Genomic DNA, 16,587 nt, shown 5'->3' with positions numbered 1-16,587 from the left:
ATGAACATCACACAAATCATCCCCCCCCCCCCCACAGTGCAAAGAGCACGAATCCAAATTTACCCCGGAGCGAAACAAGTGACCTGTTATCACCCAGGCCTTAGAGAGTTGGGTTGATGTTTCAGAGCATTAAGGGTTCTCTGTCCCACAGCGAGTTCCCAGCGCTGGTATCCCAGGCTTCATCAGAATCAGAACCTGCAGCTTCCCCCGCCGGCAGAGTATTACGATTATTGTTGTGTTCAGCCCAAACGCGGCCGAGCTCAAGGCCTGTCTGAGGTCTGAGTGCAGATGAAATGTTTTTTGCCTGAATTTTCCTCTCGGCCCTTTTTGAGCACGCCTCAGTAAATCTGTGCGATGCGTTTAGTTTACTTTTTACCCTTTTCCGTCTCGCACTCTGACTTAACAACAAATGCCAGCCGTGTAATTTTCTAACTGCATATTTCCTCGACAAATACTTTCACCTTTCAGGGGAACAGTGCATCTCCGACGGAGCAGGTCCACATTCTCATTATTCACTTTCTGCCAGAGCGCTTACACGAGGACATGGACACGACTCCCGTGTCTCCAGGTTAATATGAAGCTTAAGCCAGAGAGTGTGATTGTAGCGTAGCATAAAGAGTGGAGGTGACTGAGTGAAGTGGTGAGGCTACATGAAGCGGCTGTGCTTGAGAACATCTGTTGACAGATACAAAGTGGAATACTCAGCGCTCAAAGTTCCCACCTTCTGTGTGAGACACTGAAGTTAGCAGCACAGACCTCTGCACTGAATTCATCTTTTTATATTTGTACTAAGGCAAATCTTTTTACACATAAATCTACATGAGGAACTGAATTAAAAGGTGCATTTACAGCTTCACACTTGAATATTTATTAATATTACTTTACAAGGTCAAAGAGAAAGCTCATTTCTAGCTCAAGACCATAAGTGACGGTTGGACGACAGATTAAAGGTTCAGTGTGTAGAATTTAGTGACATCTAGTGGTGAAGTGTCATGTAGCAGCTCACCTCATCCTCTCCTTCCAAACATGAAAGACATGAAAAGCCTTTGGTAAACTTCAGTCGTCATAAAAAAACTCAAAAGATTAGTTTAGATTGTCCAGTATGGGCTACTGTAAAAAATAAAAACATGGCTGCCTCCATAGAGAGGACCCGCTCACGATGTAAATATAAAGTATTTAAATCTAAAGGCCCATTCTAGTGTGAAGAAAACAACAAATTGTACAATTTAGATGAAACACACTAGTGAAAATATCACTAGGATTATTTTATATTCAATTTGTGTCAATAGATCCTTGCACCTAAACCTTTAAACTCACAATCTTCATACCACATGACCCTTCAAACCAGAACCTTACCTTTAGGTGACAGTGGTGACCACTGCTCCACCGTGCCACCCAAAAAACAAAAACTTCTATACTTTCATATTTTGTACATTTTTAATTGTTGTTTTTATATATTTTCTAGTGTTTTCATACAGTTTTCTAAATCTCAAGGAGTGCTATCACAATTAGTGTTTTGTGGGCTACAGCAGCACAATGACTGGACCTTGAATCTTCCTTGGCTTTTCTTGGCTCCTCGGATCTTTACTTTTTGATGCTCTCTCTCTCCCTCTCTCTCCCTCTCTCTCTCTCAGACCCACACGGTCCATCGTTCACCATCGGTAAGGCCGTATGGCTGCTCTGGGGTCTGGTGTTCAACAACTCCGTGCCCGTGCAGAACCCAAAGGGCACCACCAGTAAGGTCATCGTGTCGGTGTGGGCCTTCTTCGCCGTCATCTTCCTGGCCTCCTACACTGCCAACCTGGCTGCCTTCATGATCCAGGAGGAGTTTGTGGACCAAGTCACTGGACTGTCTGACAAGAAGGTGGGATTTAACTCACACACACACACAGGAACAGACTCACAAGCACACACACGCATGTATGGAGAAGAAACTAAATGCATTCACAGTCCGGGTTGCTCTTGTAATGGATGCCAGCCCTGCGGCCAGACTGGACTCTCCGGGGAGCACCTCTGGGCTCCAACAGCCCGAACCCTCTGGTCGGAGCTGTCACCACACTAACACTGCCAGCACAGCACAGCCACAGGCGCACACTCACTCACACACACTCACACACGCAACAAAAATACAAACACACGGTCTTTGATCTATGCAGTGTGTGTGTATGTGAGTGTGTGTGTGAGTGTGTGTGTAGTTTTCAGAGGCTGGCAGTGTCAGCAGAACCCCGGACACTGTTACGCTCGACTGGACACACAATGATGATGACTGATGAGTCCACTCCCTCCTCATTTCTCCTCTTCTTGTCACCCTTCGCTCCTCCTCACCTCCTCACCCTCTGCGTGTCTCTCCTTCACTTTCTTATTTTTGGTCTTTGGCTCGGACTCCCTGTCATCCTCTTCATCCTCTTTTTGTTTCTTGCTGTCTTCCATCGCCCTGCACGTCAACTCCCTCTTTGTGTGTGTGTGTGTGTGTGTGTGGTTGTGTGTGTGTACAAAATATTTAAAAAATATATTTAAAAAATCCTTGGAAGTTGATGTGAATGTTTCTTGGGAATTGATCTCCAGATCTCGGTCAAAGGTCAAGGTCAACAGAATGGAACAAAAACACATTTTCTAAGATATGTCAGCAAACAGTTTCTCAAAGGAAATTACATCATATATCAAAGTTTAAATTCCATTTTTCGATGTATCTCTACATCCTACAGGACTATAGACACAACCTAAAGTTCACAAACCATCAGATCCAAACATAACATTCGATCTCATCAGTTAAGAATCATCATGAAATCCTTATGAGGTCCCAAAATAAAGTCATATAATGAAGTGATGCGTTAGTTGCGATCTAGAGCTTAAAGAGATTAACCAGTCATTCGATTTCATGTGGTATAAGTGACGCCATGATGACATCACTATGAAATGTCATTATATCTGCAGCACATGGAGGGTTTGCATCACACCTCAGATGCTTTTCCTTCCTTCTCCTTCTTTATTTTGTGTTCTTCTTCCTGTCTCCTCTTCTCACTTGTTACTTTTAACGATCCCTCTCTCTCTCTCCCTCTCTCTCCCTCTCTCTCTCTCCCTGCAGTTCCAGAGCCCGTACTCCTACTCCCCTCCATTTCGCTTCGGGACCGTTCCGAACGGCAGCACCGAGCGCAACATCAGGAAGAACTACCCCGATATGCATCAGTACATGACCAAATATCACCAGACCGGCGTCCAGGATGCACTAGTCAGCCTCAAGACCGGGTACTGTAAACCTGTCGAGCCGACTCTTTGTCAAGCTGATGTTCATTATATCTGAGAGGGTGGTTCTGTTTGCAGACACCGTGTACGCTTAAGAAACATGTGAAAACAAACACAAAAAAAAGGCATTGCATCAGACAGAATCTCCAGCCCCATGGGGCCCCGGCACTAGCTCATGCTAAAATGCTGCAGAGGCTGTGCTGAGAGTTTCTGTCACAGACGGTAAAATGCAGATGTTGTCTGTGAGAGCTCATTATACAGTCGTGTGGCTGCCGGAGAGGAGGGAGCTGCCAAAACAGAGCGGAGGTAATTTGTTCTGGAGTTTGCTACCTTTTATTCTGCGTCCTGCACACACACTAATGGAGGGACGTCTGCGGAGCTTTTTATTCCTTCATTAGTTTTGTGTGTTTTGATCTTTCGAGTATTTTCTCCAAACATAATATCGCTTTTTGCTTTTTACTTCCTGCCTTACTTTTATTGATACTAAATATGAAATAGATCTCTCAAAGGTTTGATGCTTGTATTCATCATGGACGTGTATTCAGATTAATTCTTGGGTAACATTTCCTTGACTAAATTAAAGCTGTCAGGATTTCAATTAAGGTATTAAATGTAATACGCGTATAAAATACTACTTAAGCTGCAATAGATCTACAATATGTTGTTTTCCAGATGTATATGAATATTTACCTGGAATTCAATCTGGTATAACATTAGATACTCCATGTGTTCATTTAACATTTGCCCTTTGGGGTAAAGTGTAATTCAAAGTGGTTTATAATTATGCATACACATCTATAGGTGTGTGTGTGTGGGGGGGGGTTGCCTCACACCACCACTTTGTTATATAACGAATAATGAAGTTCAAAAGCTGGATCTGCTGTTATATAAAGGCCGATTCCATCAGGTTCTGGTCACATTGTGTTTGGTTAAGAGCAATACATTCAATTTCAGTTTGTGCTGAGCTCGGATGTGTCTGCCCCCCGTAAGGGGATTGGCTTGAATTCACCCTGTCACTTCGGAATAATGACAAAAACCTGCGAGTGCAAGAGCATCGCTCTGCCGGAACAAAGACGTCCTCGTGCACGGGAATATTTACTCCTGCAGCAAACACACTGGAGAGTGCTCTGTCATAGCCCGAGTCCAAATCTGATCTGCATGAGAACATTCAGCTACAAGAAGCCAGAGCGTTGTGAGTAATCGGAGCAGTTTGTTCGTGGATCTGAGAACGAGTATAACACCCAGTGCATTTAACCAACATAGATTTAAGAAGACACAATGAAATGTAAATGTTTTCAATAATGATTAGATTATAATAATAGATGCTTGGAATCCGAGATGAACAGGCCAGTTTATATAATGTATAATATACATTTCTGGACTTTTTGACTTATACACAGGATTCCATTAGCGGTCTACTTACAATAGTGGGAAAAGAGATAGAAATATAACTGTGGTCATTCTCTTCATTAATAGGTTATTTGCTTATTTAGTTCATTTCTGACACCTGTTTCACTGTCATTGTACAAGTTTGATAAACAGACGAGTTGAGTTGCCCTGAATGTACATTTTCTTTTGATATGACAACAGCACAAACTAACATTAACTGCGTTTAGACAACATCAGCCAATAAGATCACACCCACCAACAGTTATTTGCATGTGCACACGGAAGACAATGAAGTTAGACGAAACCCAAAGTGAAGTTTTTCCAATACACAGTGTGAACAACTGCAGGTGAATTATAGCTGATGTAAAAAAGACCTTAAACACGAATTATTAAATTTGTTCAAAAGTGTAAATATGACTCATTGGTTTTGATTTAACAGTTGTTTTAATATTTGTTCAGACAAAGTAACTTCCTGGAATCTGCTTCATATGGAACATAGGTTTTACAGTAGATTCTCTTATTAGGTGCAACTATCCTGAATATTCAATTAAATTGAGAGAACATAAATTAGACTGAGGAGGATTATCTCAGTTCTTCTGTGGTGATCGTTCCACAGACCCTTGTGGTCCTTTGAAGGTGGGAGCCACTGTTCTTGATACTAAGCCCAGACTGTGTCCTCCTCTCACAGGAAGCTGGACGCCTTCATCTACGACGCTGCCGTGCTGAACTACATGGCCGGCAGAGACGACGGCTGTAAGCTCGTGACCATCGGCAGCGGCTACATCTTCGCCACCACTGGTTACGGCATCGCTCTGCAGAAAGGAAGCTACTGGAAACGCCTGGTCGATCTGGCCATACTGGGCATCATCGGAGACGGTGAGGCGCTCCCACACGTTTCACATCCGTCAGTCACACTGGGCCGAAGTTTAAGATTCTTATTAGTAGGATTATAGCGTTATTGCAAATGTGCCGTTGCTCGGCTTTCATGCCTCCTTCTCCCGCCCTCAACGCCCTCCCTCTCCTCCCCCCCCCCCCCTCCCTCCCTCTGTCAGAAAGCTATCAGTGGCCAGTCTTAACACACCATTTCATCATCATTACGCCGTGTGGGTTAGTGTGTGTGTCTGTGTGTATGTGTGTATGTGTGTGTGTGTCGGTCTGTGTCCACCGTGTCCTGTTATGTTTACTCCTCCAGATTGTTCTGTATAATAAGCCGTGAGATGGTGCGAATGGAAGAGAGAGAATGAGCCAGACAGAAATCCAACTGCTGAAACCACTAAAGCGCCTCGCTTCCCACCGGCCGCTCTATTCAGTGCAAACACCTGCGCGCACACGCACACGCACAGACACACACACAGACACACACACGCACACACTCAATCTGATAATAATTCCTCCCATCTTTCCTTATCACTCAATCACTATCAATTCTTCCTCCCTCCTCCTACAACCCTTTTTTCCTCACTCCACCTCCTGTCCACTTTCCATTACTATATATTTACCACCTCACCTCCCTCCCTCCTCCTCTCCATCTTCCCTCGTAATGATACACCCTTTTTTCCCACCACACCTCTTATTCCCTCCACTTCCCATCCCCGCCCCCTCCATTTTATTCCATGACCTTATTCCTCACCCCTATCTTCCGCTGCCATCTTAAACCTCCCCACTTGCCTTTTCTCTCCTTCTCCAACAGGTGAGATGGAGGAGCTGGAGGCCCAGTGGCTGACGGGGATCTGCCACAGTGAGAAGAACGAGGTGATGTCCAGCCAGTTGGACGTGGACAACATGGCGGGGGTTTTCTACATGCTGGCCACGGCCATGGGCCTCGCCATCCTCACCTTTATCTCCGAGCACCTTTTCTACTGGAGGCTGCGGTACTGCTTCACCGGCGTCTGCACCGGGAGGCCGGGTCTGCTCTTCACCATCAGCAGGGTGAGGAACACCTCAGGAGCCTTTCTCTGGAGCTTCAGCTGCACATTTACAGCAGATGGTTGGAGTTTGCTTCCTGTGGAGCAGCCTGGTCTGCTGTGCTTCATGTGAAGGACTCTCAGGTGTTGGTGTGTTTGAATTTGACACGTCGACCTTTTACTTAATGAACAAGCCCATTACTGCAGCAGCGCAACAGCTAATGTCCAGGATTGATTTTTAGACCACTGGTTGTTGCAATATTAATATCAGGACTGTGAATTAGATTTCACAGTGACCCTGTGGGCTGCAACTTTAAAGGGAAATTATGGTATTTTTCAACCTGGGCCCTTTATTTATAAATGTGTGTGTGAATAATTGATAAAAACTTTTTGAATCACTCAATAGATCGCCTCCGCTGGCTGCTGTAACATAGCGGCAGCGGCTACAATGTAATGTAATGGGGCAACTGCGACACTCTATGTCCAAACAGCTAAATAACCGAGTCCTGGCGCACAGTTTGAGCACAAGCAGAGCAAATCTAAGCCCAAGCATCACAGAATCTAAATAATGCTCTTGAATAGAGACGGGAAAACAATCCTTTGCAAGTAGGACACATAAAAGTGCTGAATCGAGCTTAGACCTTCTCACTGGTTGATTTATGACTCTGGAGAAGTTTCCCAAGGTGTTGGAAAATGAGTTAAAATGAAAGTACCCGGCTGGCTTCCCTCACTTTTGTATTAGTTTGTATACTTGGTTGTGTATTTGCGATGTTAAGGTCTATTTGGTTGTGTCGTGTGTAATTGCAGAACACTTTCCTAAGTGGCAGTTTACTGAGCTCTCAGGGTCACCTCAGATTTCCTTTTAATTTGTTCTTACTGATGGTTAAACAGCGAAGCCGACTCGCGGACTGACATGAAGAGAAATTTAGCTAAACACACAACAAGGGAAACAGAACCAAACAATACATGCAGATTGTTTTAATGCGACTACACACTCAAGCAGAAAAATAACAGAAGGAAAACCCACAGCATGTTATTGTGACATTGAGCCGTTGTGTTGTTTAATATCATTAACACAGTCAAAGCAGCTACTCTGTTTCTGCCTTGTTCTGCACAAAAGCTGCATCTCAAACAAAAGCAGGCAATGTTTAATCCTTTTAGTCTTGACAACATCCGAAGATCTGTGGACTTCTGTTAACACTATGTGTGTATTTGTTAAACACACACACACACACACACACACAAACACAATAGTAAATGTTAAGAGACAGAGGGAATGTGTGTTTAAGCTGCATGTGTGTGATAAAGGAGAAAGAAATGGAGTTGAATCCAACAGCTGAAACACTCGTGTACATGCACACAAAGCTCTCTCTCACTCGCTCGCCCACAGACGCAAGTCTGGTGTCGAGTTGAAAATGGTTCCACATGTTCAGGTGCAGTGAGTCGCGACTGGCTTGACCGCACACTCGCAGGCAGCTTGACAAATACACACACGTACACACGCACAAACACACAAACCTAAATATACGCACGCAATACCGAAATGGGCACAACCAGACAGACCATTCTTCCATTATTCATATGTCATGTCTCTGTGTTGGGCAGGGCTTTTATTCCAGACGGGCAGCATTTCACACATTAAGCGTTTTACAAAAAGAGTGCGATGTGTGTGTGTGTGTGTCTCTCTCTCTCTCTCTCTCTCAGTGTGTGTGTGCGTGCCGTTAGAGCAGCGATGCTGGAGGTTAAGTGACTCTCGGAAGAACATCTCCTTGCACTCAAAGGCCCCCTCCACTGACATCATCGCCTAAATTTAATCTTGGGGTGCCTGAAAGCAGTTTATCTAAAGAAGTGGCAATTATCTCTTCTGGCCACATTAGAAAACAAAATGAGGTGAAGGTTTGATGGTGAACGCACCGGAGGACGAGATGCAGAGGTCGCTTCCTGATTTACTCTCCAGAGGAATGAGCTGTAAACTTCAGATTTGAATGTCTCTCTCCTGAAGTCACAGGATTGAGAATAAAGTATTCTATTTCTGTTATTTCTCTCACCTCACATCTTCTCCATCTCATCTCCTCTTCTCCTCTATCCTCTCCTCCTCTCCTCAGGGTATATGGAGCTGTATCCATGGCGTTCACATCGACATGAAGAAGAAGGCCCCTGAGCTGGGCTTCAGTCCTCAAGCCAACATGCTGCACCTGCTCAAGTCTGCCAAGTCCATGGCTCTGTCTTCTCCCAAACGCAACACTGTCCTCCTGCAGCCCAGCATCCTCGACATGATGAAAGGTACTTCTACACACTGAACAAACAATATGTTGGGTAGCATTCAAAATGAAAATCTGCCTGTAGCACTGCTGGAAAGATTCCTAACACGCACCGAGGTCACCCTGTCTTTTTACCCGTCCCTGTGTATATAGGTAAAGGTGACTCCCTTCACCTTGTTGTGTAATCGCATTGGCTGTCATGCACTGGCTGGCCTCATGATTACAAACACATTAGGTGGTATACACAGCGTGCCAGGGCAATAGATTGTGTTTCAGCTAACTGGCTGAGCATCCATCGAGTGTATCTGCTGTCTGAGGTGCATCTCTCCTTGTCTCCTAGGTAACTCACTCCACAGTCAGCCTCCGAAGGGTCCTGGTCTCTATAGCAACGCCGCCGGTCCACAGGGTTTCCTGTCATTGTCCGGGCGACACAAAAACCTCCTTAACAATGCTACGCCGTTTCCTGTGCAACAAAAGTCCCCCGCTCTCCAGACCAGCCCCAACAAGCCTCAGCTGTCAATCGACAACGACAACGGTAAGGCCCGCCCCCCCGGGCCGGCGGTCGCTGCCTCGAAGCCTCGAGCTCTGTGGAAGAAAAGTGTTGAGACGCTGAAGACGCAGCCCGCCGTCGTGCCTCCTGGCGCCGGCGCGAGCCCCACCGCGGCCGCTGGAACTGGACCTCCACCAATGAAGAGCCAGCGTTACCTTCCCGAGGAGGCGCCGCACTCGGACATCTCCGAGTGCTCCAGCCGGCCACAGTCGCACAAAGATTCTGACTCCATGGTGGCGAGGGGCGGATTTAAGCCTGTCAATCAGTTGAGGAAGAGGGCAGGAGGTGGAGGAGGCGGGAGCGTAGGATCCAAGATCTACTCCATTGACTCTGACCAGGGCAGCCTCCAGTCAGCCCCCCCCTACCAGCGGGACAGCCAGGGGGGAAGTGACGAGCGCAGTTACCCCCCTGACCTGTTTCCACCCGACAACACTTACCCAGTCACTCACACACACTCCCACCAGGGGGACGCACCCATTCTGCAGCTGAGCGCCACCCTGCTGCATCACAGTCACAGCGCCGAGGCCGACCTGCACTCCCTGAAGGACAAGAAGTACAGCACCTACACACACAGCAGGTAGCACGCTCAGAAGAACACACAAAATACACATATTTCAGCTTCTTCAATTGTCTTCTGTGTCTAACTCCTGTCGTCCTCTCTACCCCTAGTTCCAAGGACAAGTCTGGAGGTTCGTTCGAGGCTCCAGGTGCAGGCACGGGGACACAAGGCATCCGGCCGGGTCACTGTCGCTCCTGCCTGACCAAGCTGAGCGGTTACTCCGGTCTCTACACCGTGCGCTCGCCTCAGGCTCGATGTGACGCCTGCGCCCACCTGGGAAACCTGTACGACATCAGCGAAGACCACTTCCACTCGCACTACGCCCACACACAAACTCACCCACACAGCGGGGACATGTTTACACACTACCTACCCCAGAGCGAGCTGGGCCTGGTGGGTGAAGGGGACGGGCTCGTCAGCCACTTTGAGCCCTCTCCGCCCTCTCCATCTCCGCTCCCCTCCTCCGCGTCGGCCCAGCACCTCCAGCTGAGTCGTCAGCACTCCTATGAGAACATGATTCCAGACAGCGTTCCGGAGCGTCAGTCGCAGGCGCACGCCCACCTGCGGGGGCTGAGCCTGCCCGACAGAGATAGGGAGCGGGAGATGATGCTGGACGAGGGGGCCTATGCTAATGTTCTCACAATGCGCTCCGATCGACCGTTTAGCAGCCGCAGCCCCCCCTCTCCGTCACCCTCCCACCACCACAGTCTGGACACCCCCATGCCCCTGCCCCGGCGCTCGAAGAGTCTCTTCCCCGATCGGCCGTCTCACAACCCTTTCCTCCAGTCGGCCCCCGGCACGACACAACGAGAGCCCGCCCCCCAGGCTGCCACACGCATGCCACAGAGAAATTCTGCCCACGAGCTCTACAAGCAACGGATGCCGCTGTCGCTTACCCTGGGGAACCACGGCAGTCATCACGTCAACCACCATGGCGGCCATGTTGACCAACAATTGTTCTACCCCCAGCAGGAGCCCCCCGTGGTGGCATACATGGTCCCGCCTGCTGCCTCTCAGCCAATGAGCTACGTGACGGCACCGCGAGCCTCCAGCGCGGGCGGCAACCGGCCCCGGCTCTACCGCCGCATGCCCAGCATCGAGTCGGACGTCTGAGGGTCACAGACAGCACACGTACTCTCACCAACACACACGCATGCATGCAGGACAGAGGTGTGTGTGTGTGTGTGTGTGATAGGACCGGGAAGCTCTGACTCTAAGCACACATACAGAAACACACACACAGACACACACACACACAGGTGAAAGACGGGAAGGTCTGCGCCGGACTCAAAGGTTAATGGTGAAGTTGAGTAAATAAATTATTTGTTTCTTTATCACACCCTCTATAGGGCAGGGTTGTGGCCACAGGGACACCTGGAGGCACAATACAAGATGAAGAGTGCGTGTGTGAGTGTCAGTGTGTGTAGTCGCCTCGAGCTGTGGGCAACGAGGCAAAGACTGACAGTACGTCTTACAAGACAGATTCGAATCCTGGTGGAATAAGAAAGACACTGTGCACGGAGTCCAGCGGCGACAGTGGGACATGACGGAGTGTTTGGAAGAAGATCCAACCTGTCCTGTCCCCCCCCCCCCTCTCACCAGCCTCTCGGAGATGATAGGGACACAGTGAACCCCTTTCTTTCTGAGAAAACACACACATGCACACACACATTTCACCCGAAACACACAATCCCATATGTTGTCTGAGCCTCAAAACTGCACTGCCGGCATGGCTTAAAGAGTAGTTCACTACACTAGAGTAATCCTCGACGTGAATGGAAATTACTATCTATGTAATAGACTCGACCGGGAGACGGGCAGCTGGTCCGGACACAGGTCTGAGTGTGTCAGCTCCTGCCCGCAGATGTACAAACACTGGAACACACACACACTGTGTCAGTTTTTTGGGGGGGGAAGTTAAAAAAAAAACATAAAACAACCAACGACTGTTTGTTTTTGTTGATGTCAGTTAAAGGAACATTCCAAAAAGTGGACCAAAAAGTGTCCGCCAGTAAAAACGCCTCTCAGGATGAGAGTGTGTGTTCTAGTGTTTCTAGATCTAGAGACATTCAGTATAGCATTGTTGCTTCCTCTCTTAGCTAGCCTTCAGGTCATACTGCATGCTTCCTACTGCCCTGTGTTACAGTTAAACTCCTATACAGGGTCATATGTGCACACACACACTCACAAACACACACACATATATATGCACACGCACACACACATGCACATACGCAGTAGTCTAAGATAGTAGTTTAGGGTGGGTGTGTGTGTGTTGAGGCTATGAGATAGCTTCTATTTGTGCACTTTGTAGATTTTATACCCTGCCACCTACACAGACGTTTGACCAAAAACACTTTTATACTGGAAGATATGAATATTCTCAGTCATTCGCTGAATAGATGTTTTTCTTTTCTCTTATTTCTCTCGGACATTTGGGTTTTAGGGGCACAGTTCTGTCACTTTCCATTGTGAGGTCAGAAGTTCTACAGTGTTAGATAATGGGTACAGCATCATACAGTATACACGACACCGACTCTTAATCTTTCTCCTCTTTTTAAAACCTTTTCTGTGCTCATCTGTCGTTCTGGCCTCTCCCTCCTTTTCCTTTTCCTTTTTTGTGCTTATTTTTCCTATTAACTCCTTTGTCTTTGTCTTTCGGCTCCTCCCCCTCGCTTCTTTCTATAGAGTAGATTGAGTATCAGAAGAGTAAAAGTTCAGTCGTGGTGTTTAAATACTCAACATATTGTTGGAAATCACTTAATATCACTAGTTGTAAGAATTCCTCTGATTCAACAGCGGCTGTCGTAGGATGCAGAACTTTTTTACTAATTACTTTCTATGTCGAATGAAGAAAAACAAAAAATAAAAAACCCAAGGCCCATTTTAATGTGTCTGTGGTGAATCTAGAGGCTGAGTGCATCACTGTTGCAGTTTTACTCATCAAATTAATATTCCTAGACAAGTGCCAGAGTAGCTGATACTTGTGTGGCACTGAGTTCCAGCAGAGCGAGTCACGTTGCATCGCAGAGAGTTAGCGAAGTGACTCCTTACAGAGGCAACACACTCACACACACACACACACACATATATACACACACACAGACACACACACACTTGACAAGCTGGCAATGTGTGTATGAGTGTTCTAGAAATCCATAATCTACTCAGTAAGGGCATTGATTTTTGAGCACATGGATTTTGATGGAAAGGGGACTTGATTTCCCTTTAGCTGTGCATCTGTCTCTATTCTCTTTCCTTCTATTTTCTATTCTCTCTCTCTCTTACACACTCACGCAGAGACACACATATACATACACGCATACGTATATCTATATATATGGCTGCAAAGAACGCAAGACGGTTTGAAACAAAAAAAAACGCACCTTTGAACGGTGACCGCTGCCCCTCTTTTCGGTGATCTTAACAGGTGTGGTGTGTGAGTTATATGCACAATATCAGGTTGCAATATTATACTTCTGTACAGAGAAATCTTTGTTTTTCAATGTTAGAAACTGATTTCCTTTGTTTGATTTGAATGGTATTAAGTATTGAATTCATTTCAGAAACAACGTGGCTTTTTATTCTGCTTCTTTAGAGAAAAAACTAAAAAAAGAAAAAAAGACTGGCATGATTTTAGATTCTCGTGTGACTTTTATTTTTGATTTTATTTATTTGTTTCCTCTGGTGTGTTGGTGGTTGGTTGGGACCTCACTGTACAGTCCTCACTGCTGGTTAACGAGACTAGTTAACGAGACTAGTTAACGACCGCTCCGCTCACTAGCCACTCGTTAGCCGGGTCTCTCATCCCAATCACACCCAATGAATAATGATAGTCCAGCCTGTGCGGCTAATACCAACCCCCTCCCACCCACATAGTTCTCTTCCACTACGAGTCTGTGCTGTATCACCTCTGAGTGTGTGTGTGCGTGTGTGTGTATGTGAGAGAGCGAGATAAAGTGTGTGCATGCATGAGTTTTACACCATGCAAGCATTTATATAAGACAGTGGATGACATGTGTATTTTGAGGTTGTTTGCGGTGTGTGTGTGTGTGTGTACTTTTCTGTTCTCTCTTCCCTTCATCCCACACATAACATTTGACCTGGCTCTTACTCATAACACACAAATACAGTCTCACAAAACACACACACAAACATATATATATACACACGCACGCACGCACACACACACACATTGCGTCTGTACTGTTGTGGTTAAGACAGTGTGTAGATCGAGTTTCGTACGTCCACCATCACAGAGATTTTTACACCAACCTTTAGTTTTTACTTTGGGGATTTTTTATTTTAAATTGCATGACGTGCTCGTGTTTCTGGTGGTACCTATTTTGCTGCAGCACCTGAGTTCTCCCTGATTTAGACCTACTGGGCTACATGTACCAACGTCCCCCTCCACCCTGGTTAGTGCACCGTGTCAGACCGGGGGGGCCCTGGATTATTACACTCCCCCAGCTGCTGAGAGGGAACATGAGGTTAAATGTTCCCGTCCGGGCTCAGCACACTTCCTCCTTTGTCCCGAGTGTACACACACATGTTCATTTATCGCTGGGTGGATGGTGTGCGTTGGTGTTTAGTCCTCTGGGTCTCCCTGCTGTTTATCTCACTTATGTATAAGTTCAGGGGTTTCTAAGCTACTAGTTGTGTTGTAAATACTACCTTGTCACTCAGTACCTCTGTACAATCTGTAAATAAGTAAAGGTTACATTTTTCTACTTGTCTGGGTCTGGTTCTTGTTAATTATTTTACCTTTCTACCTACCTACCTACTTCCCTAGCCTAGCTAAACTACCCACTTACGTACCTAGCCTAGCTAACCTACCTACCTACTTCCCTAGCCTAGCTAAACTACCCACTTACTTACCTAGCCTAGCTAAACTACCTACCTACTTTCCAAGCCTAGCTATCCTAGCCACCTATCTACCTACCTACTTCCCTAGCCTAGCTAACATACCTACCTACTTTCCTAGCATAGCTAACCTACCCACCCACCCACCCACCTACCTACTTTCCTAGCCTAGCTATCCTACTCACCTATCTACCTACTCCCCTAGCCTAGCTAACCTACCTACCTACTTTCCTAGCCTAGCTTTCCTGACCACCTACCTAACTACTTCCCTAGCCTAGCTAACCTACCTACCTACTTTCCTAGCCTAGCTAACCTACCCACCCACCCACCTACCTACTTTCCTACCCTAGCTATCCTACTCACCTATCTACCTACTTCCCTAGCCTAGCTAACCTACCTACCTACTTTCCTAGCCTAGCTTACCTGACCACCTACCTACCTACTTCCCTAGCCTAGCTAATCTACCTACCTACTTTCCTAGCCTAGCTTACCTAACCACCTACCTACCTACTTCCCTAGCCTAGCTAACCTACCCTAGTTACTCAACTTACCTACTTTCCTTCCTAACCAAATTACCCTAACCCTATGTAACATACCTTACCTACCCCACCTACCTTCCTAACCTAGCAAAATCCAACATACTTTACCTACCTAGCTAACCTACTGTACGTACCTACCTTAACTGATCTCCCTAACTAACCACCTACATCACTTAACCTACCTACTTACCTACCGATACAATGGAGTTACGAGTGCTACTCCTTTCTGTCCGTCCGTCCTGAATCTCCAGTTTGCCTTCAACTGTGAGAATAAGAGCTTTTTAGGATTCTGCTGCAAAAGGACTCTCCTGCTCTCTCTAGGCTTCATAATGCAGCCTTAGTGTGTGTATGTGTGTGTGTGTGTGTGTGTGTGTGTGTGTGTGTCTGTATCTGTGTGTCTGTATCTGTGTGTGTGTGTTTAGATCAGTGTTCTGGTAAAAAGCTTTATTTTTATATTTCTGTCTCCCTCAGGAGACGGACGCTCTAATCTGGGCTGAAGTGGGACAGGAGAGGCGAGCAGAGAGCAGCACGTAGACGAACACACACTCAGACACACACACAAGCTTATGCATGCTGCAAATCCTTACACACCACGGCTGGAGGATCTGACACAAGCCTTAGACCAGCTGTAGCCAGAGAACCAGGACGAAGGAGGAGAGAGGAGAACAAGGACTTGAGAGGGGTCCCACTGCAGCCGTCCACACTTTCTTTCAGAGGAATCGCATGGACGATTTCACAAAACACACCGCGGAGCATACACAGCCTCACAAGCCTGGTTGTGAGGAGTGTGCGATCATGTGCGTATGTATATGTGTGATCATCTGTGTGTCGCTTCCTCTGAGACGGGGTGTCGAGTCCTCGGCGGCCTAATTCCTCCTGACGTGATCCATATGCTGCGATCTAATGGACGGGGTAACAACACACACTCAGACACATGCCTATGCCTCTTATTTAATTAATAGAATTGAGCTGCCCCACATGTCAGCCTGTAATGTAATTACTGTATCACAGAGGAGCAGAAGATGTGATCCATGTACCCCTGCAGTAACATACAAGACGTAACACACTCGCAAGTACATACATACATGTGTGCACTCCTGCTGCTACACAGACAAAGACCCAGGGCGACACACAAACACACACACGTGGGGTTTTACCACATACATAGCCGGCGCTGTGGGGATGTGAGATGAAGCAGATAAATGAAGATAATTAATTTCTTGGATTAAGAATGTCTCCATCTGAGCAACCCTGAGGCAGGAGGGGAGTCGGGAGGAAA

At 46.7% G+C, this 16,587-nt stretch overlaps 1 protein-coding gene across 1 annotated transcript in view; it reads left to right on the top strand.

Moving 5' to 3' along the window:
• grin2ab (glutamate receptor, ionotropic, N-methyl D-aspartate 2A, b) overlaps positions 1-11,019 on the top strand; it is a 96,784-nt gene extending 85,765 nt beyond the window's left edge. The window contains exons 14-21 of the mRNA XM_053418710.1: positions 1,635-1,864; positions 3,086-3,246; positions 5,321-5,508; positions 6,323-6,561; positions 8,642-8,819; positions 8,951-8,956; positions 9,138-9,924; positions 10,017-11,019. Of these exons, the coding sequence (XP_053274685.1) occupies positions 1,635-1,864; positions 3,086-3,246; positions 5,321-5,508; positions 6,323-6,561; positions 8,642-8,819; positions 8,951-8,956; positions 9,138-9,924; positions 10,017-11,019 (2,792 nt within the window). The remainder of the gene's footprint in view (positions 1-1,634; positions 1,865-3,085; positions 3,247-5,320; positions 5,509-6,322; positions 6,562-8,641; positions 8,820-8,950; positions 8,957-9,137; positions 9,925-10,016) is intronic.
• Positions 11,020-16,587: the final 5,568 nt, after the last annotated feature.

The sequence above is a fragment of the Pleuronectes platessa genome, chromosome 3 (assembly GCF_947347685.1).
Source record: "Pleuronectes platessa chromosome 3, fPlePla1.1, whole genome shotgun sequence".
NCBI lineage: Eukaryota > Metazoa > Chordata > Actinopteri > Pleuronectiformes > Pleuronectidae > Pleuronectes > Pleuronectes platessa.
This window is presented reverse-complemented; position numbering and strand designations above follow the sequence as displayed.